This window comes from Rhincodon typus, chromosome 31 (genome assembly GCF_021869965.1).
Source record: "Rhincodon typus isolate 14 chromosome 31, sRhiTyp1.1, whole genome shotgun sequence".
NCBI lineage: Eukaryota > Metazoa > Chordata > Chondrichthyes > Orectolobiformes > Rhincodontidae > Rhincodon > Rhincodon typus.
The window spans coordinates 27,066,157-27,088,955 of NC_063362.1; the positions used below are offsets into that span (position 1 = coordinate 27,066,157).

The 22,799-nt window shown below is 41.6% G+C and overlaps 1 protein-coding gene and 1 pseudogene across 4 annotated transcripts in view; both read right to left on the minus strand.

The window, feature by feature from the left end:
- LOC109918374 (CTD nuclear envelope phosphatase 1-like) overlaps nt 1-322 on the minus strand; it is a 52,535-nt gene extending 52,213 nt beyond the window's left edge. For 2 of the 4 annotated variants that reach the window (XM_048615101.1, XM_048615103.1), the window contains exon 1: nt 4-317. In XM_048615101.1, coding sequence (XP_048471058.1) covers nt 4-105 — 102 coding nt within the window. In that variant the 5' untranslated portion in view covers nt 106-317. Of the gene's footprint in view, nt 1-3 lie in introns of all 4 variants that reach the window. The other 2 variants (XM_048615102.1, XM_020518290.2) reach the window with 2 other exon arrangements.
- Nucleotides 323-12,226: 11,904 nt separating this feature from the next.
- LOC109918376 lies at nt 12,227-22,394 on the minus strand (annotated as a pseudogene).
- Between the last annotated feature and the right edge of the window lie 405 nt (nt 22,395-22,799).

Below are 22,799 nucleotides of genomic sequence, written 5' to 3' on the forward strand. Positions count from 1 at the left end.
CACCGCCCGCACTTGTCTCCGAGCCGCCTCCACACACACACTCCACACCTTCACCGCCAGCCACACGAAGCTGCGGAGCCCCATCAGGAAGTATTTGCCGAGCATGCCGCTGAGGCCCGGCTGAGGAGGAGAGGGGACGGTACGGGGGGCCCCCCCTGGCCTGGCCTGGCCTAGGCCCGGAGCCGGCTACAGGCTCCTCCGGCCGCTCCGGGCTCCAGGCCGCGATCCCCCGCCGCCATCTTCACTTCAAGGGAAAGTCCCGGCCTCTTAAAGGTAACGTCGACTTAATGTCGGCCGACTGCCTCCCAGCGCCAGAGAAATAGACTTCCCAGCACCTCCTTCCCCACAAATTTACTGCAGATTGTTCCATTCCAAGCAGATAGATTCTCCTCAAACCCACTGCACTGTGCTCCTGTGTGTTCAAAGGTGCACTCACAATGCAATTTTAATATCAGTGTGAACAGAAACATGCTAAAATACTCAGCATCAGAGAATAGAGGCACAGAATTAATGTCATGAATATATTAATTGTCTTTTATATAGAATTCTCCTTCATCGCGTGGTTTGATGCCACATTGAGTTTGGTTTCTTTGCAGACTGACAAAGGACAAGGCAAAGACAAGAATTGTCCGTGGGACTAGACTTCATTAATTAACACTTTATTATGCATTAATACTCCCATATATGGCAATCACAGTTTGCATCCTTGTGCTCATGTAAAGTAGTTCTCTCTATGATACTGTGGTATAGTTTCATGTGGTCTCAGTCCACCCACACCATATCACACCATGTGTTCATCCAGCTCTACACCTTGTTATCCCAGGTTCTCCAGCATCTGCAGTTCCTGCTATCTCAGTCAGGATAAATGGGTCTTTTTTATGGTTGGCAAATTGTAACTACTGGGGTGCCACAGGGTTTGGTTCTCAGTCCCCAACTATTTACAATCTATGTTAACTATTTAGATGCAGGGATGGAAGGTACAATCATCAAATTTGCAGATGGCACTAAAACATGTAGGAAAGTAACTTGCAATGAGGCAATAAGAAATTTACAAATAGATATGGATATGTTTGGCGAATGAACCAAAAGTTGGCAGTTGGAGTTTAACATGGATAAGTGTGAAGAGTAAAGAGGCAACTTATTATTTAAATAGAGAGAAACTTCAAAATACTTTGCTACAGAGGGATCTGGGTATCCTCGTGCATGAATTGCAGAAAGCTAGTATGCAGGTACAGCAAGGCAAATGTATCTTTGGCATTTATTGCTAAAGGAATGGAGTACACAAGTAGGACAGTGTTGTTGCAACTATATAAAGCACTGTGAGACTGCGTGATACAAAAACTCAAACACACAGACCAACAGATGCAAGAACATCTTCCCCACTGTTATTCGACTTCTCAGTGGTCCTCTCAAATTTCAAATTTAATGTTGACCTTGCTCTTTGTGTACCTTCTCTGCAGTTGTAACACTGTATTCCTCGCTCTGCTCTATTACCCTAATGCACTTTGTATGATATGATATGCCTGTACTGCATGCAAAACAAAACTTTTCACCGTACCTAGGTGCATGTGACAATAATAATTCAAAAAAATTCTGGAGTAGAGTTTTTGTCGCCTTAGTAGGCAGCCTGGGGTGGCAAGAGCTAGAGCAGGCAGCCTGAGGTGGTGGTGGGAGCAGGAACAGGCTGCGAGAGCAGGCAGCACCAGGCTGTGGTAGAGGTGAGGTCAAACCCTTGTGAGGTGTGCAAGCTCAGTATGGTTAGGTGCTTATGGACCCTGGCACAGAACTGTTAACTGTGTTTCTTTGTTTTTGTACTTTTTACTAAGAAGGACTGTAAGCTTTAACTTTGTTTCTTTATTTTTCTGGTTTGTACCTAACATTCTGTACCTAGGTATCTTTCTACCTAAGATGGCACCATAAGTGGCAACTTGTAAACATTTCACTGTACTCAACGTGAGTACATGCAACAATAAAGCTAGTTCCAATTCTAATTACTTGTAGAGGGTATAATTGAATTGGAGGCAGTTCAGAGAATGTTCACTAGATTAATTCCAGAGATAAGAAACCTGTCTCGTGAGGAGAGATTGAGCAGTTTAGGCCGATACTCTCTGGAGTTTAGAAGAATGAGAGAAGATTTAATTGAGGTATACAAGATGTTAAAGGGGATTGACCAAGTAGGCGTCCTGTGAATGTACAGTGTCATAGCTGTCAAATTCCAATAATACCATTACTGCTTCACACAATCAGTCTCCAAGGTCATTGACAACGCTAATCTTTTGTCAATTTCATCCATGCCAAGATAGAATGTTTACTAGAATATGAACAGTGTGTTTTCTCAATGTAACTGTTTTACTAAAAGGTTGATTGAATTATATATTCTCACACTTGAACTTTGAAAGGAGCTGTGCCAATTATTTCTCAAATTAACTGTTTTAGTTTCAGATTGAGCTTGATCTGTTGGAATTGAAATCATGCAACATGTAAAGATCAAAGACTAATACTTTACAAACCATTCCAAAATGATATATAACTTTATCAAAAAATCTCTTACCATATTTTTAGCGAAATATCCTCAAATAAACCAATTGCCAGCACCCCACAATGAGGCATAAGTATGTGGGTTCATGTATCACACAAGTGACTCATCCCTCAAGGAAGAGAGTCCCTTTATTTAACAAAAAAAACTAAGTGGTTTTGTTCAAGATATGAGGAACAAGGGTATTGTTCTATTGAACAATCTTCAATTGAAAAATTAATCACCTTTTCTCTTTCGGAATGACAATTTTTCCACAACTTGAAACGGTCAGTATAAGCATCCTCCAATTCTCCCAATGGCTAATAACAAACAGAATACAATTCTTAATTCCATTAAGGTGACATTTTTCCTCCATATGAAACTGGTAGTTTGGCACCTATGTGGTGACATATCCTAGTTAGAGCCATTAACACCAAATTAGGCAATAGATTTTGGTGCATTTGAATGTGAGCTGACTTCCCTCAAATACGTTGAAATTAGAATCCAAGCTACAGCAATTGTGGAAAAGAATATTTCATCGTGGGCTGGAATTAAATTTAAAGATGAAAGAAGAGTGGGTTGTTCTTCCAAACTTGTGTGGAAACATCACTTCTTGTTAGATTTAATAATTAACATAGCATCAATATTATAACATTGCATATTCGTGACAGAAAGAATCACAAGGACTTGGATTCATGGTATACATTTCACAACCTTGGGCTGTTCCACAGTTCTTAACAGCCAACAAATTACTTGTGAATGATTGGTGGAAGCGGCTATCTCTTGCTTAGAGGATGACATCTACTGAAGGTCATGAGTTCCTGCTGTAAGGATACAATGATCTTGGTCAAAGTCCCAGCAATCTTGCCTGTTTAAAGTTTTAACAAAGATCTGTAGCTCGGATTGTGGGTGAGGTTACTTGACTTGCTCGCCTTCGAGAACCATGCCTCTAGGAATTCTCGTGCGTGACTGTGTTTGGCTTGGGCTACTATGGTTACCCTGTGCCAGTTAAACTGATGGCCTTCATTAAGAAGAGCTTGTCGTGCCATTTTGCTGCTAGTTGATGTTCATGTATTCTGATGGCCAGTTTCCTTCCTGTCTGTCCAATGTGATGTTTGTGGCAGTTGTTGCATGGTATTTTGTAAACCACGTTGGTTCTGCATGTTGTAGGAATGGGGTCTTTAATCCTTGTTTGTTGTAGAGTGGCTGTGGGCTACCATGATTCCTAGTGGTCTTAGGAGTCTTGTTGTCAGTTCCGATATGTTCCTGACATAGGGAAGTGTGGTAAGTGTGCTAGGGCGTACTGTGTCCTCCTGTTGTTGTCTGTTTTGTAGGCATCAGCGGGTGAATTTGCAGGGATATCTGTTCATAGTGAAGGTTTTGTATATGTGCTCTTCCTCTTTCCTGCATAGTTCCGAGTGTTGCAGAGTTCCTGTCCTGTTTAAATAGTGTCCTAATGCAGCTTTGTTTGTGGACGTTGGGGTGGTTGCTGTGGAAGTTGAGGATTCAATCAGTGTGGGTTGCTTTCCCGTATACAGAGGTTTGGAACTCCCCGTTGGTCATATGCTCAACTTTAACATCCAGAAAGGAAATTGATTGTTGTTTTCCTCTTCCCTTGTGAATTTAATCCCTGTGAATACATTATTGATGAGGTGGTGGGTCTCTTCTAGTTTGTTGCGTTTAATAATGACAAGCATGTCGTACCAGATCCACAGCTTAGGTTGAAAGCAAGGGAGGGTGGTGTGTTCTAGTCTTTGTATGACTGATTCTGCATTGAGTCCTGAGATGGGTGACCCCATTGGTGTGCCATTGATCTGTTTGTATGCTTGACCATTAAAGACAAAGTGTGTGGTGAGGCACAAGTCTAGTAGTTTTAGTATGTTGTTATTGCTGATGGAACTGCTGGTCTGCGTTGCTGCTTCCTGTAGTAATGTGGCCAGTGTTTCTTTGGCTAGTGGGATGTTGATTGATGTGAATAAAGCTGTGATGTCAAAGGGTACCATAATCTCGTCGTCGCTGATTTTTATGTTCTTGAGGGTATTGAGGAATTCTTGGGTTGAGTGGATGGAGTGGAGTGATCCATCGACTAGGTGTTTCAATCTCTGTTGTAGGTCCTTGGCCAGTTTGTGTGAAGGTGTGCTTGGTAGGGAAACAATGGGTCTTAAGTTTGGTTGGCTCACCGAGTTGGTTCGTTGTTGTTCTGCAGACATTTCATTACCCTGCTGCTGAACCAGCTTGGCGAGCCAACCAACCTCAACATCCACAACCTGAGCTACAAATCTACTCCAAAGCCTTAGAAACAATGGGTCTGTTTGGTTTGTGTACTTTAGGAAGCCCAAAGAAGCGATGGGTGTTCATGCCTTCTGGGTTGATTCTCAAGTAGTCCGTCTTGGTTATCTGCCCTGCATCCTTTAGTCTCTTCAGTGTCTGGGTGATCCTATTACCTAGCTGCAGTGTTGGGTCTATTGCCACCTGTTGGTAAATGGTTGTATCTGCGAGTAATGCCTGTGCTTTCTTCACGTAGTCTGGTTTGTTCATAAGGATGGTCATGCGCCCTTTGCCTGCTGGTAGGATTATGATGTTCTTGTCTTTCTTGCGTTTATCTAGTGCTTTTCTCTCTGATGTGTTCAGGTTGTCCACTTTGTTCCTTCTGTGTAGTTTGGGGATTATACTTTGTCGGATGGCTTGTTGTGATTTGTCCGTGAGTCTGTTGTCTTTTAATGTAGCCTCCAGGGCGGCCATGAAGTCTGTTCTGTTCGCATCTTTGTGGTTATAGCTCAGTCTGTGTAATAGCACAGCTTTCTCAGTTTCTGTGAGTTGTCTGATGGATAGGTTTCTTATCCATTTGTCTGGTTTGTTGTTGTCCTTGTCTTTTGTGGTGGATCAGTTTGGTGAGTTTCTCTTGTAGCTTGTGTCTCTTCTTAGTTTTGGTTTTGTGTTGATTGATGGTGATGGCCTATTCTAGGGTTATAGTCCAGTGCTGGTCCGTATTGTTTAGATACTGTGATTTTTGGCGCAAAATTTCTCGTTCGTACCTGTGGAGTCGGTTATGGGCATCATTAATCATTGCTCGTAGCATTCTGCATCCGTTCTGTTCAGCTATTTTATAGCCTGTGGGTTGTTGAGTGGAGGATTGTATTTCACGCTGCGGGGCAGTACTTGGTTCCTGAGGCATTCGCGGAGAAAGTGAAGTTGTTCACGGGTAGAGCTCAGTCGGTTGGCGAAGGTTTCCCATTGTCGGGCAATTTTTAGAGTGTTATGCCCGTAGGTGTTTAAAGTTTTAGCATTCCTAGAGGCATGGTTCTCCACCCGTAATACAATCAACAAACATATAGAATTGGACCCCATGTACAAACCCATACAGATCAAAACGAGAAATGACACTACTCACCATAACAGACCAGACAGTTTCAATTCCAAGCAGAGTAGAATAACATCGCTTCATCAGAGGCTTCACTGATAATGTTACCTAGCATGGTGACAAAATGTCTGAACGTAAACAAGCCAGCTCAACGAGCAAGTCAACAACCTCACTGCCTGTCTCAATAACAAGAACAATACAGGACAGGAACAGGCCCTTCGGCCCTCCAAGCCTGCGCCAACACATTTTGCCTTTCTCTCTTAAAACTATCTTCACTTATGGGATCATTCTATTCCCTTCCTATTCATGTATTCACCAAGTGCTTCTTGAATGTTGCTATTGTGTCTGTTTTCACCATCTCCTCTGGCAATGTGTTCCAGGTACTCACCGCCCTTTGCGTGAAAAACTTGCCTCACACATCTCTTTTAAACTTCACCTTGAACCTGTGTCCCTAGTAATTGACGCCTCCAATCTGGGAAAAAGCCTCATACTTTCCACTCTATCCATGCCATTCAAAATCTTATAAACTTCTTTCAGGTCGCCCCTTAACCTCCTGCGTCCCAGTGAAAACAAACCCAGTCTATCTAACCTTTCTTCATAGCTAAAATCCCCCATACCAGGCAACATCTTGGTGAACCTTTTCTGTACTCTCTCCAAAACATCCACATCCTTCTGGTAGTGGGAACTGCCAATGCTGGAGAATCTGAGAATACAAGGTGTGGAGTTGGATGAACACAGCAGGCCAAGCAGCATCAGAGGAGCAGGAAAGCTGACGTATAGGGTCTGGACCCTTCTTCAGAAAATGAAGAAGGGTCTTCTGAAGAAGGGTCCAGACCCGAAACGTCAGCTTTCCTGCTCCTCTGATGCTGCTTGGCCTGCTGTGTTCATCCAGCTCTACACCTTGTTATCTCACATCCTTCTGGTAGTGTGGTGACCAGAACTGTATGCAATCGTCCAAGTGTGGCCTTCCTAAAGTTCTATAAAGATGCAGCATAACTTGCCTATCCTTATACTCAATGCCCCTTCCAATGAAGGCCAGCATGCCATAATCCTTTTTTACTACCTTATCAACTTGCACTGCCACCTTCAGTGATGTGTGGACTTGCACACCCAGATCTCTGTCTATATCAATACTCCAAAGGGCTCTGCCATTCACTGTACAATTTCCACATGTACTTGACCTTCCAAAATGCATCACCTCACATTTACCTGGAATAAACTCCATCTACCATTTTTCTGCCCATGCTTCCAACTGATCTATGTCCTGTTGTATCCTCTGACAATCCTCCTGTCTATCCTCAACTCCGCCAATCTTTGTATCATCTGCAAACTTACTAATTAGACCAGCTACGTTTTCCTCTGAATCATTTATGTAGATGACAAACAGCAGAGGTCCCAGCACTGATCCCTGTGGAACACCACTAGTCACAACCCTTTATTCTGAAATGCATCCTTCCACCACTAGTCTCTGTCTCCTATGACTAAGCCAGTTCTGCATCCATCTTGCCAGCTCACCCCTGATACCATGTGACTTCACCTTTTGTACCTGCCTGCCACGATGGACTTTGTCAAAGACTCTTCATGTGACAGAACAGGTTGATTCCAGACTCTTTGGGCACATGGCGCAGGGTATCCTAGAAAGTAGTTGGAAGTGGAGAGCAGAATTTGCTTCCTTTTCTTTCCTTCTGCCACTCATGGTGACAATGTTGTGACTCAAAGTATGGTCCAGAATGATAGGGAAGTTGTCACAATTCTGAGTGATTGGTAAGGTCCTCCCAGTTATTAATGTCCTTCAAAAGAAACCTCCAATATGATTTTTGTTGGCAGACAAATCCAAGAAAAAATGTCAAGAACAAGTCCAGGACTTGGTTGGAAAAGTTTCCCAATCACTTTTGTGCCAAAACTAATTTGAACTGTACTCAATGCTGTTATGTAAGTAAACACAACAGTCAATTTGCACGCAGTAAGATGCCACAACTGGAAACTAGATCAATAATCATTTCATTTGTTTTCACTGCATTACAAAATGTTAACACTTCAAAAATACGCTTCATTGGTTGCAAAGTCCTTTAGGATGGTCTGAGATGGTCATAGAAGGCCAGAGACCCTGTATTTTCTGCCACTGACAATAAATAAATCAGGAACAGTTTCACAAATGCACAGGGCCTGCACTTCCCATTTGGCACGTGGCAGGAATTGCAGTGACTTTGAAGTCATAGAGTCGTAGAGCTATACAGCATGGAAACAAACTCTTTGGTTCAACTCATCCATGCCGACTGGCCACTTCAAATTAATCTAGTCCCATTTGCCAGCATTTGGCCCATATCCCTCTAAACCCTTTCTATTCATGTACCCATCGAAATGTCTCTTAAATGGTATAATTGTACCAACCTCCACCACTTCCTCTGGCTTCTCATTACATAGACACACCACCCTCTGTGTGAAAAAGTTGCCCCTTAGGTCTCTTAAATCTTCCCCCTCTCAACTGAAACTTATACCCTCTAGTTTTGGACTCCCCTACTCTGGGAAAAAGACCTTGGCAATTCAACCTATCTCTGCCTCCCATGATTTTATAAACCTTGATAAGGTCATCCCGTCAACCTCTGAAGCTCTAAGGAAAATACCCCTGGCCTATTCAGCCCTCTCTATAGCTCAAATCCTCCAACCCTACCAACATTCTGGTAAAGCTTTTCTGCACCCTTTCAAATTTAACAACATCTTTGCTGTAGCAGGGAGACCAGAATTGAATGCAGTATTCCAAAAGTGGCCTAACCAATGTCCTGTACAGCCACAACATGACATCCCAACACCTATACTCAATGCACTGATTAATAACGGCAAGCATACTAGACGCCTTCTTCACTATCCTTCTACCTGAGACTCCACCTTCAAGGAACTATGAACCTGCAGCCCAAGGTCTCTTTGTTTGGCACCACTCCCCAGAATCCTGCTATTATTACTGATCATAGATCATAGAATCCCTACAGTGTGGAAACAGTCCCTTTGGCCCAACAAGTCCTCACTGACTCTCAGAGCATCCCACCCAGACCCATCACCCTATAACCCACCTAATCTACACATCCCTGAACACGATGGGGCAATTTAGCATGACCAATCCACCTAATCTGCACATCTTTGGGCTGTGGGAGGAAACTGGAGCACCCGGAGGAAACCCACGCAGACGCGGGGAGAATGTGCAAACTCCACACAGACAGTCGCCCGAGGGTGGAATTGAGCCTGGGTCCCTGGTGCTGTGAGGCAGCAATGCTAATCACTATGAAGTATCTGATATGATGCTGTCTTTAGAGCTAATGTCACTTTTTATGCCTTGTTGCAAGGCTGCACGTATATGGACGAATTAATAAGCTCGACAAGTACAGAGATTTCTTACACAGTCATGCCAGTTCTGTTGGTTGATAATGGAATGGTCATTGTTTCGAGCCTAGTCTTAGTTTGGGAAGGCTATGATTTTTTCCTTAAAGTTTTTTTCTTTATTTTTCTCAAATTTTCAACAGGTTTCTGGGGATGACAAATTTGTCGACCTGGACATCTTGCATTCAATTTTAGGAGTAATTTTGAAAATTAGTTATGTTGTATATAATAATTTCGAGGTCTTTGCCTTCAATTAAAATCCCCATGATACAATAAAAGTCCAAAATAAGTTCCATCATTCTCAGTCAAATTAGTAATGCTGCAGAAAAATGTAGAATGCACAGTTTTTAAGGAAAAACATTCCAAGTTCTTCCATGAAAGGTAAACTACTGTTAGCATTGCACTGGATAATTTTCCTCATCAACTCATTTCCTGGATGACCTACCCTGGTGTTATGATACAAATAAATAAACAACCATTTATAAATGCCCTTTTTTTCACTGTTTTAGTGTCTGGCCAATGAGTGAGTATTGAATTAGGACACCCTGCTGTGGTGCCTTGAGATCTCTTGCATCCAGCAAATTGGGCAGACAACAACGCAGTTTAATCTCCTGCTAAGATGGCACCTTTGACTGTGCAGTATTCTCTCAGCATTGCAAAAGAATGTCAGCATACGTTTTGTAACCAAATTCTGGAGTGGATCTTTGGGCCCACTAGCTCCTTGACAACATTCTAACTCTGAGATATAAACGCTATTTCAAAACTAAGTGTAAAATTCAATAATTGCTTGTCAGAGACAATTGTATCCACAGAACTGGTGGAAAGCAAGAGTGAATTGAATTCCAGATGAATGGAAGTGTTAGGTGGCAGTAAAGTGGGGGTGGGAAAAGGATAGATGTGAGAAGTGTGCAATGTCAGAACAGGGAAATGAATGAAACAATAAGATGGATCAGGTTCTCATTGATAAATACAGTTGATGCAGATGCAAAGACCCATTTCCCAGAAACAAAATGACCACAGTTATCAATTTCTTCGGTTTTTATTAAGTTTATTCAGTTCTTGATTAACACTCAGGATATGAAATGCAGTTGTCCCACCATTCAGTTATTGGCCATTGTCTGAAAATTAAAGACATAGGAGGAGATATTAGTAATAATGATAAAAGAAAGAGAGATGTTAATATCAGCAGTTTGATGGGCTAATGCTTTCAATTTTAAGTCGACTGTGCTTAAGTTACAAAGCAGCTGCAATGAGATTGTCAGTATGGAGCTGGAGGAACACAGCAGGCCAGGCAGCATCAGAGGAGCAGGAAAGTTGACGTTTTGGGTCAGGACCCTTCTTCGACCTGAAACGTCAACTTTCCTGCTCCTCTGATCCTGCCTGGCCTGCTGTGTTCCTCCAGCTCCACACTGTGTTATCTCTGACCAGCATCTGAAGTTCTTACTTTCTCTCTGTGATGAGATTGTCAGCCTGTAACCCGTACTGAAACAGTGTTGAATGGAATTCCAGTAGCCTTTGCAGTTTTTCCTTTCATCTCTTCTTTATTCCACGGGGAAAGCCTTTGGCCTCTGCCTAGTGGCTCTCCACAATGACAATGATTGGGAATGCAACTGAATGAACAATGCAATTTGTGTTCCACCATTCCATGACACTGTGTTCCTCTACAAGATGAAATAACCCACTGGATATGTCCAAAAAATGACAACATTCTAACTCAGAGGTATAAATGCTATTTCAAAACTAAGGTGTAACATTCAATAATTGCTTGTCAGAGACATTTATTTGCATCCACAGAACTGGAGGAAAGCAAGAGTGAATTGAATTCCAGGTGAATGGAAGTTCATTTGGGATGGAGCCATTACCATTGGAACACGCAGCACATCTCTGTGCCTTCAGGTGTCAATAAGAGAAAAACAGATGTGGAAAAGTCCAAAACGAAGCTGAAATTTTTCCTTATTAATGTATACTTTTATAGCAAAATGGAAGTGTCAGTGCCTCTAATATCTTATTGAATTTTTTTAAATTTTTTTTTGATGTTACCTTTGAGGGTTTCTTCACTAATCTTTATATTTGTATAAGCTTATGGTATTAAGTCAATGATAGTGAACATAATCATTGTTCTAAGTATTTTAACTATTGGAATTATCCCAAGCCACCTAAGGATCTGTCTCTCACCATTGTCAAGTGACTTTTGACTCAGACCTCATTTTGTGTTTAAACTATTACGTTAATTTGTTTAACAAAGGATGAACAATTGAATAGATTACTGATACACAATAAAGAGTCTTTGTTGATAGTGACCTTTACACTCAGCATTTAATTGCTGAGGTGGCAAGATGGGGTTGGGCTACTCTGTAGGACCAACTGACATAATTATTTCCCCTCTTGCCACTTCTCTTGCCACCCTCAGCAGGGGGAAGTCACAACCTAACATCAGCTTTTATGTGAAAAATTACATTTTTAGGCACAAAGGGTAAGAAAGTGCTTTGTACAGAAGATCAACTTTTATACATGCATGTACAGTATCCCCAGCTTTTCTAAAGGACAGTAATAAAAGGTACTAAATGTTAGCAGTTCATTTCAAATAGTCTTTCTTGTTTGTGCTTCCTTGTCTTCCTGTGTAATATTTCCTAACACTACAAGAGCTGTGCTAGTCTGAGTTATAGTTCTTCAACATTCCTTAATATCACTAAAAGCTGTCATCTGGACTCTGGATTGACTAATTGTTGATCTCACTGGAAAATAACAAGCTATCTAACACATACCGACAAAAATGTCATACATATGTTTATCCAAAAGCAGCTCAACTCCACCATCAGGCTTTGCAGATAAATAATCCATCCGACAACATTTGCAACGAGCGAAGAATGGGGCGAGATTCTGAAGGTAGTGATTCTTTGATTGAACACGTTGTGATTAGCAAATTAATTAAAGAAACCTCCATGAAGCTAAATCAAAATAGATTTGAACCATTTTTGTCATAGTTTCATGCTGTTTAGTGTCTTGCTAACTGAATCTATCCAGGAATTGAAAGCTGATACTCGGATGAAGACAGTGGGTTTCTTCAGAGTGTTGCAGCCCCATGCTGATCCAAAGCTGACAACACCATAAGCATACCATGGTCCATCAGCACCTGGCAATTCAAAGGACCACCTGAGTCCCCCTGAATTAAGAGAAGATAAAACAGGTTATCCAAAGCAATATTAGGTATGAATATCATTACTAAACCCTTCCTAAATGGCAGCCTCAACCAAAACTTTAGAAGATCATGCATGTCCAGTACAGAAGTACCACTTCAACTCTTGATCCATATTTGTCACCTCAGAGATGGGGATAATTCTCCAGACCGTGTGTGCTTGTGTGGAACCAGCCACACACACACATACGCCCACACACACACACACACACACACACACACATATACCCACACACACACACACATATACCCACACACACACATACACATACACCCACACACATACATAGAAACATACACACACACACACCCACACCCACACACGTACACATACACCCACACATACACACACACACACACGCACACACATATGAGTATACAGGTAAATTAATAGACATAGATTTTCATTGTGCTATGTTCTACAGTCATTATATCAATACACCTTTAAGAAATACGTTATGTCAGCATGTCTTTAAGAGGTGTGCTCATATCATCATCAATGCACTGTGCAATGTTGTCTAAAGCTGTAAAGATCTCAAGCTCCATCTTAACTTGGATCAACTGAAGCATGAGACGCTATTGGAAGCGCAGTGTCTGTTGTGACTGAATAACTAACATCGGCCTAGCTACTTAAATGTCTGAGGAGCGTTATGTACATGTATAATCATCAGCTGTAATAAATATCTTTTGGACTCTTTAATACTACAATATCCATATGCAGATTCTTAGGTTACACAAACATTTTCAATGGAATGAGGTAGAAATTACTTACGTTACATCCAGACTTCTCATATCCTCCAGCGCAAACCATGGTGGTCTTCACATTGTTACCCCATCAGTCACTTTGCTGCCAGGTCTGATGGTCAACGATTGGCAGAAGAGCCTGTTGTAGCTTTGAGGGGAGTGGCCCATTAGCGGCAGAATTCCAGATATCAATGTTCATTCATTAGAGAAAAAAAGTACAGCTGTAGTAAACAACAACATTCACAATATGATGGTCAAAGAGGGATGTAACATTTGAAGCTTTAGTGTGGGGAAAAGTTGAGAAGCATATATTCACACACTCTCCACGGCTCTGCACACTTTCGTAATGTATATTCCAATAAAGGTAGAGTCACCGTGATCCTATTGTTGGGCTGCTCTCTCATCTGAGATAGAGCTGACAGATAGTGGTTTAACCTGAGGGTCACCATGCCTCAGGTTAGAAGGTTAGAAAAGAGAATCCTTCATGGTAACGTCAGCTTGTGCTGGAATTGAACCTATTCTGTTGGCATCATTATGTATTGCAGACCATCACGGAAGCCAACCTCCCACCCATGAACTTCATCTACACTTCTCCTTGCTGCAGAAAGGCTGCCTATGTCATTAAAGACCCCTACCACCCTCTTCCGTTAGGCAAAAGATACAGAAACTTAAATACACATACCAACAGATTCAAGAACAGCTTCTTACCTGCCATTATTAGACTGCTGAATGGACCTCTCTAATTTCAGATTTAATGTTGATCTTGCTTTTGTTTGCATCCTGTGCAGCCCATAACCATGTGTGCCTCATTCTGTCTAAACACCCTATGATCTGTACTTGTATGTTATGATCCACCTGTACTGCATGCAAAATAAAACTTTTCACTGTACTTAGGTACATGTGACAACAATAAATCAAATCAAACCAGCTGTCCAGCCAACTGAGTGACCAAACTCCCATTAAATTATAGCAAATCTGCATCTGCTATCTGGCATGAAAGTAGCAATATAACACCCACACAGGGAAACATTAAAAGGCTTTAGTAAGAGTTGGATAACAGCATGAAAGTTTAAAAATAAAGTAAGAACATTCTATTCTTCGTACATGATCAAGAAGATAATGGATAGAAGCAGGAATAATAAGCCATTTAATCTCTGAAGCTTGCTTCAGTAAAATCACGGATGCCTCAACTCCATATTCGTGCACTATCTCAATCAGTTTTAATACCTTCAGTATTCAAAAATCTATCAATCTCTGTCTTGAATATACTGAACACATATCCATGGTCCTATGGAGTAAAACATTCCCATGGATCTCCACCCTTTGAGATGAGAAATTTCTCACCTCAATTAGGTTTCAATGAGATCACCTCTCTTTTCTCTAAATTCCAGGGAATATAGGCCTAGTCTCTCAGTTGTGCTGCATAGGGCAATGCCCTCATTCAGGAATCAGGCTGGTAAACTTTCATTGCCATGCCTAAACCCCTCCAGGGATAGCAGACCAAAGCTGTACACATTCCTCCAGGTATGGTCTCTCCAAGGCCTTTATCACTGTAGTTTGACTTCCTTATCCTATACTCCAATCCCTTTGTAATAAACCCTAACAAGTCATTTGGTCTATGGAATGCTCGGCCATGCCCTATGCTATCATCAAAGTTCACAAATGAATAATTCCATTGTTGTCCTACAGATTAGTCATAATCTAATAGAATGGCAGTACAAATTCAAGGGACTTTGAGTCCTGTTAACAGATTCTGATCCTGTAATTGATATAAAGTTATCGCTGGAAATAAAACCCATTACTATAAGGACGATTTCCTTAGCAACACTCATTCATAAATACTGTTCTGATTCTGCTACAAACAGAGACAGGTTTTTGCATAGTTTTATTCCCAGAACTGAGCTACGTGGCCGTAAGTATATATCAGAAATGGAAATCAGGATGGCCCAGAGGATATTCCGTCTATCAAAATTATTGAACAAGTAATGTCAAAGAGCAGATTGGACTCCACACTTTAATCCTGTGTATTCTCACAAGATACAAATATAGGTCCCCGAGCTTCAAAGCGTCGCTCAGTCTACATAACAAGATAGTTCCATTATTGATAACATCTCAAAGTCATGTAGTATTTTTGATGTATTTTAAAAAGGAAGTTTGCAAAATGTCTTTGCTGTAGGCCAATCTATTAATTTTGATACTGGACTGTCAGTCTTAGCCTTGACCACTATTTTCATCACTCTTCATCAATTGCCTTTTCACTGTGTCCAAGGGTCACCCATTACGGTTCGAGTCACAATGTCATTATAAGGCAGCTTCCAGAGATCTACCTCAGCCAGTGTAGGAATTGAGTCTTTGCTTTTGGCGTGTATCCACTCCAGCCATCGAGCTAACTGAACTAACTAACCCCTAGATGTTTGTTTGTGTGTGGAATGGGAGTTCAGTCAAAGGAGTGGATTGTATCAGCACAATGCAGGCGATAAACCACCTTGAAATGGGTCTATTCTATAGAAAGATTCTTCTTGATGTCTAAGTGGATGGTCCCATCCTTTAATCAGTTCATTTCAGGGCACTGGGGTGAATCCCTGAGATGAGAACATTACCAGATAAGGCAAGAAATTTTAAAAAATCTCAGTGGAACAAAATAATTCTCAAGTAAATGCAGCTATGTCAGAAATTTGATGTCATGTTTACTTTCTTCCTTTCTGTTTGAATATCACCTAAAAGATTTGAATGCAAATACAGGCTACTTACTGTACAGCCTGCCCCATCCAGTCACATAGCAGGGATAATTATTTTCAAAGATATCACCAGCTGGAGGAATACAGGCAGGCTTAACTTTGTCACTTAAGGTTGCAGGTTTGGAAAGTTTGATCAAAGCAATGTCATTCCTAAAATTTAAAAAAATTGAGGATGTTATTTAGGCAATTATTCCAAAAAGGCTCTGCTCAATTGAACAGCTGAATGCGGTGACTACAGCTTTAGCTACTTTTTAAAAAAAGTTCTGGGGATGTGCTGAACTATCTTCTTGAAGCACTGCCACTAATGTGATGTAGGAACATCCACAATGCTTTTGCCTGTTGTGATTTACTTGGCCATTACAGAGTCAGCTACACTGTTATGGATCATGGATAGATCACACAAGCAAGAATTACAAATTTCCTCCATTGATGAGTATTAATGAACTGGATGAGTTTTAGCTAACATTATCCAGATTTTCTTCCAGATTTATTAATCACATTTAAACTCCTCAGCTTCTGCAGTGGGATGTGAACGCTGGAACATATGTTCAGGTGTACAGATTATTAGCCTAAGACTATTAATGAGTGTGCTACCATCTGCATTGCCAGTATACTGTACAGGAGAGACCTGCGAATTAGCAGGCTATTGAGTTGAGACTATAGCAAAGGTACCAAATGAGCTGAAAGTGTTGAGTTTCCTCTGGAGTCTCAGCCAATTGCAATAACATATTGTTGTTCCTTTTTTTGTTGGTTCAGAAGCCAGAAACTCCCTTGCTAACAACACTGTGTGTATCATATGGACTGCACCTTACCACCATATTCCCAATGGCAGTTACAGATGAGCAACAAAAGCAGGCCTATCTAGCAATGGTCACATTCCACAAAGGAATGAGGAAGAAAACGTGTTGAGTAAGGCAATCTACCAGCTAAGGGGGATTTGGTACATTGAGGGGAACAAACTCAAGGGATTGAGGGATAAAGGTTGTTGACTTGCTCGCCGAGCTGGCTTGTTTTCACTCAGATGTTTCGTCACCATGCTAGGTGACATCATCACTGGAGCCTCTGATGAAGCAATGTTATTCTACTCCACTTGGAATTTATACTGACCGGTCCATTATCGTGAGTAGTGTCATTTCCGGTTTTGATTTATATGGGTTTATATATGGGGTCCAATTCTATATGTTTGTTGATTGCATTATGGGTGGAGAACCATGCTTATAGGAATTCCCATGTAAGTGTTTGTCGTAGAATGGCTGTGGGCTTGTGCGCCACCAGGATTCCTAGTGGTCTTGGGAGTCTTGTTGTTAGTTCCGATATGTTCTTGATGTCCACTAGGAATCCTGGTGGCCCACAAGCCCACAGCTACTCTACAACAAATGGTTACAAGGATTAAAGACTCCATTCCCACAACATGCAGAACCAATGTGGTTTACAAAATACCATACAACGACTGCAACAAACATTACATTCAGACAGACAGGAAGGAAACTAGCCATCAGAATACATGAACATCAACTAACAGCAAAACGGCATGACAAACTCTCCTTAATATCGGTACACTCAGACAATGAAGGCCATCAATTTAACTGGGACAAGGTAACCATAGTAGCCCAAGCCAAACAGGGACACGCACGGGAATTCCTAGAGGCATGGTTCTCTACCCATAATGCAATCAACAAACATATAGAATTGGACCCCGTATACAGACCGATACAGATCAAAAACGGAAATGACAGTACTCACCATAATGGACCAGACAGTATAAATTCCAAATGGAGTAGAATAACATCGCTTCGTTGGAGGCTTCACTGATGATGTCACCTAGCATGGCGATGAAACGTCTGAATGAGAACAAGTCAGCTCGGTGAGCAAGTCAACAACTTCACCCTCAACCCGAGCTACAGATCTTTGCCAAAACTTTATTGAGGGATAAAGGTAAAAGACTTTTAATCCACTGTTAAAATAATTTGGAACTCATTGTCCATTCTATAAATTGTTAGAACATTTCTGTTTGTTAAAGGTGCTATAGAAATGTCATTTTCTGGGTTTGCTATTAACATTGAGGCAGAAAATTGTAATTATGGAAATAAACATGGTGGAAGGTTTTCTTCTACAATCTGATTCAGAAAGGGACATTATTTTGTTCCATGAAGTTGGGTTAGTATTTCCATATTGTATAAAGTAACAGATTTAGAGAAATTGGACATCAGCCTAAAGTCAAACAGATATGATAAACACTCACAAAAGGACAAAACTATTGCAAGACTGGATCACAATCCATACAAAGTATTTAATCATCTCTGTCATCCCTAATCCCTTAGTCTTCAAACTCACCCATGTCTGCCAGTTTTATTTTTTTCAAACAAATTTATTAAAACCGCAATTCTGACATGGAAGGAAATTATCTCCATATTATATTAAAAATAAAGTATCAAGATAAAGATTCAAGTCACAATAAGTTATCTTTATCTTCAGATAACTGGGGAAATCATGCATGGAATTTTATTCAGCCTGATGGAGGGAGCATGATGCTGGAGAATCAGATGGGAGCGGCTGTATCAGATTCCCAGCACTGGCTTTCCCCACTGGGGGTGATGTGGGGTATACGTTGTGGGAAATTGATAACCGTAACCAGTTGTTTCCCATTCAAATTTTGGGAGAAAACTTGGACATTTCATTTTGATAAAGGGACTGGTGGATTGCAAGAGATCAGGGAAGTTCATTAAAGAGAATTTCTGCACTGAAATCAGGTGTTTAGTTGTGAGGGAAAACTTTGCAGGACTGAGCGAAATACAATGGCTAAGATGTCCATGAAATATCAGTGATGTAGTTATAAAACGGCTACTTACATTGAAGTGTAAGTGCAGAGCCACGTGGAATGAGTATAAAATTAGCACTTTTCAAGTGAAGTGAGGGAGCACAGAAAAGTATCCTACCCCGCTGCATTAGTGAATGTGTGGAACTAACTCAGTTGCTGGGATTTTCTCAACAGGTATGTTGAGGCTCCAAAAGCAAAGACGTCTCATCCCCAGAGAATATTGAGCTGCATCAATAAGTAAATGTTCATTCGATCATATGGAACTTGAGTATTATTAAGAAAAGTCACATTTTCTTGAAGTTTTTCGTCTTGCACTCATCAGGACAATTTGCAAGAATACAATTTCAGGTGAAACCGACATTAACACTGTATGAGAGGAGAGTGCTGATTGGTTGCATGCAACTGGTGTGTTCTCCATGGCCACATCTCTACCAATAAGAGTCCATTTGCCGACCCATCAGCACTCTCCTTGCATACAATATTAATGTTGGTCTTCCCTTGAAATTGATATTCTTGCAAATTATCCTGATAAGTACAAGATGAGAAACTTTGACAACATGTGTCTTTTTGCAGCAATACTCAAAACAAAATTATAGAATAAGAGGTGGTTTATTTTGGGGGAGTACACTTCCTGAAGTTACCATAGCCTATTAGCAGAATTAATTAATATCTGATAAAAACCAAAAGAACTGCGGATGCCGAAAATCAAAAACAATAATAGAAATTGCTAGAAAACCTCAGCAGGTCTGGCAGCATCTGTGGAGAGAAATCAGAGTTAACGTTTCAGGTCAAGTGACCCTTCCTCAGAAGAGATGGGAACTAGGAAAATGTCGGTTTATATACCGAAGATAGGGTGGGGGGGTTGGGGTGTGGGCGGAGGGTGTAAGGATAGGTGGGGATAAAGCCCAAAGAGAGAACAGTTGGACAGACAAAGGAGTGGATAACGATCTGGCTAGGAGGGTGAGTAGCTATTGATGGGGGCTTTTAGTGCTAACATTAGGTTGTGTGTAATAGCTGACAATGTGATAACAAGGCATGATGTGTGGGGGTTGAGGTAAGTCCGTGGGAGAGCTCAAACCCCAACGTTGTTGAACTGATATTAAGCCCAGAAGGATGGAGAGTTCCCAAGTGGAAAATGAGGTGCTGTTCTTCCAGCTTGTGCTGAGTTTTGCTGGAGCACTGCAGCAAGCCTGAGACAGAAACATTGGCCAGGGAACAGGGTGGTGTGTTGAAGTGACAGACAACTAGAAGCTCGGGGTCTTTTTGATAAATAGATGTTTTTCACCAACACGGATCTAATATCTCTAAAGTGGCATGGAACTGTACTTTGTTTCATAAGGTTCCTGCTGATGGTACTGTGTAGTGCAAATTGTTGTTATTGCTGCTGGATCATAGAGTCACCTCACTGCTGTTAAAACTGCAATTGAGTTAGACGGTTGAGTTCAGAGACAAGCCTGCCAACTTACCCACAGGCCAGGCAATTAAGGTTCCACTGTGGGTGAACAAAAATCTTGGCAGCATCTATAGTCTCTTCTGGACCCTCTGGCACATCCCTGTCATACTCCCCGAGCACCACGCGGTAGGACTGGCCCGAACTTCGAAGATAAGATGCAATATTAGCATTGTGTAGAGAAGCTCGCTGTAACAATATTTGGGGCACAACATCAGAACAACAGGGATGGTGGAAATCTAACTCCCAATCCACCAGGAGAATGGAAGACAGAAATACTCTTGCAGGCTTAGCAGGCAATGTTGTTGTTCCTAATTGCTGTTCACATGTAAAATTTATACAAACTCATTGTCAGTCCTTTGAAATGGTGAATTAGCTGGGTGAATGTCTCCTGTAAAACACCGAGTGCTGCACAAATGCAATACATCTTCAGTGGTCTATGCTAGGAACAGTGCTTTGCAAATGCCTATCACTCAGAATAGGCACTCACTGGATGCAGTGTCCTGCTGTCAAAACCCAAGAAGGGTCCAGGCCCGAAAAGTCAGCCCTCCTGCTCCTCTGATGCTGCTTGGCCTGCTGTGTTCATCCAGCTCTACACATTGTTATCTCGCTGTCAATCAGCCTTCCTCTGCAAGTGTGAGAATAGTACGATCCACAGTCCACTTCCAAGGAGATCTACCAATAAACCAGAGAAGATTATTCCCAAGAAAGTTGAGGAGAGAGAGAGAGAGAGAGAGAAACCGACAGCAGACTCGCTCAAATCAGCTACCATTATATACATCAGTCCACCGCGGCCCATTTCTATTATCAAACAGCCAGGTCCATTTGATGTCACAGCGGAGAAAGTTCTGTTTGGTCCCTGCCTTTTCCTGTTTACTCAACGCATCCTGAAATGTTACATGGAAGGAGTAAAAGTTAAAAAAACTCTTGCAGAATTCAGAAACCTGGGCCTCCTGAGTGAGCTTGGTTGTCCAACAGTCTGCGTTTTCCAAATAAACCTATAACTTAAAGAGCATTTTTGTTCTGATTTTCCTTTATCCTCTCATGTCCATTTACCCTCCTGTTACTCTGTACACCCCATGTTGGTCAGCTATTTCCTTCATGTGCTTAAGCAAACACTTGGCTGCTTCACCCAAGGGACCATCTTCCATGGTGAGAGGTGGTGAGCATTGGAGGCCTATTTGATTGTGAAGGGCATTGTTAGCAGTCACAGTTACAGTGTCTGTAATGCAGTCAGATTTCACCAGGGCTTCACAGTCAATCACAATTTGACACGGAGTCATGTGGTATTTTTCCAGGAGACCACTCCTGGCATCTTAGATAACAAGGTGTAGAGCTGGATGAACACAGCAAGCCAAGCAGCATCAGAGGAGCAGGAAGGCTGATGTTTCGGGCCTAGACCCTTCTTCAGAAAGGTCATCTAGTTGTATTTATTATCTCTACTAGCATAAAGTGCTAGGTAAGGCTTGTTTGATGTAGTTCTCTATCAACGATCTTTGTTTGTCTTTGCTTTGCCTTGGGCCAATATCATGGTGAGTGTTGGTAGTCAGAATGTTGAGGTGCTGGTGTTGGATTGGGGTGGACAAGGTCAAAACTCACATGAAACCAGGTTACAGTTTAACGGATTTATTTGAATTCACAAGCTTTCATAGCGCTGCCCGTTTGTCAGGTGAGCATGACTGACAACATGGGAACAATCTTAAATTCCAATACCAAACCTGAACTTCATTGTTCGGATGTGCTCATTCTGGACCTGCTGAGGTTGTGAAAGGGCTTTTACAGAAACAGATTCTTATATATTTCTTTTAAACCTTTGCTCACCTAAAATAGGCATACTTTCCAGGAATACTTTCCAAGGTAGAGATTCCAATGGCGACCCTGGACGATTCTGATCCCCTTCCTTACTCAGGGGCAAGAAGGTCAATTGTGGCAGTTCTGCTGCTGTTCCAGCTGAGATTAACGAACCAATCAGAGGCAAGGCATTGAACCCAAGACCTATTGATTGAGCAATATATCTAGCAGAAAGGTGTGGGAAAGCTGAGAGTATTCCTTTCCTGACTGCCATGATTTCCCATCTGTCACTTACCTGCCAAGGCCAGCTATATGGTCTTGCATCGATTCCATTGACAACCCTTGTCATATAAGGCGGGTAGCTGGGATTTCCACAGGCATGGGCTGAAAAGACAAAGGTTGGTCCCATTCACACCACTACTTGCAATATGGAGTATTCTTATCTTGAAGGATAAGAGGGATAGGGCTCAGTTTAATTGAAAGGGAAATTTGAGAGTGATCTTTACTGTGCTGGGAATAGACCTTTCTCTGGCATAGTGCACCTAAAAATCATGTCTCATTCCAGGAGCCAGATAGATGATAGATTATTTTTTTGTTTCACCTTCTGAACAAATGACTGAAATAGCACAAATTGCCTGCATTTATCTTATGATCTCTTTAGCATTTGTTTGCAATATATAACATAACTGTGAATGTGTATTTCATGCCCACTGTAATTCAAGCATGAAATCAAACAGTGTTGTCCCTTGTCAACAAGGTGCAGGGCTGGATGAACACAGCAGGCCAAGCAGCATCATAGGAGCAGAGAGGCTGA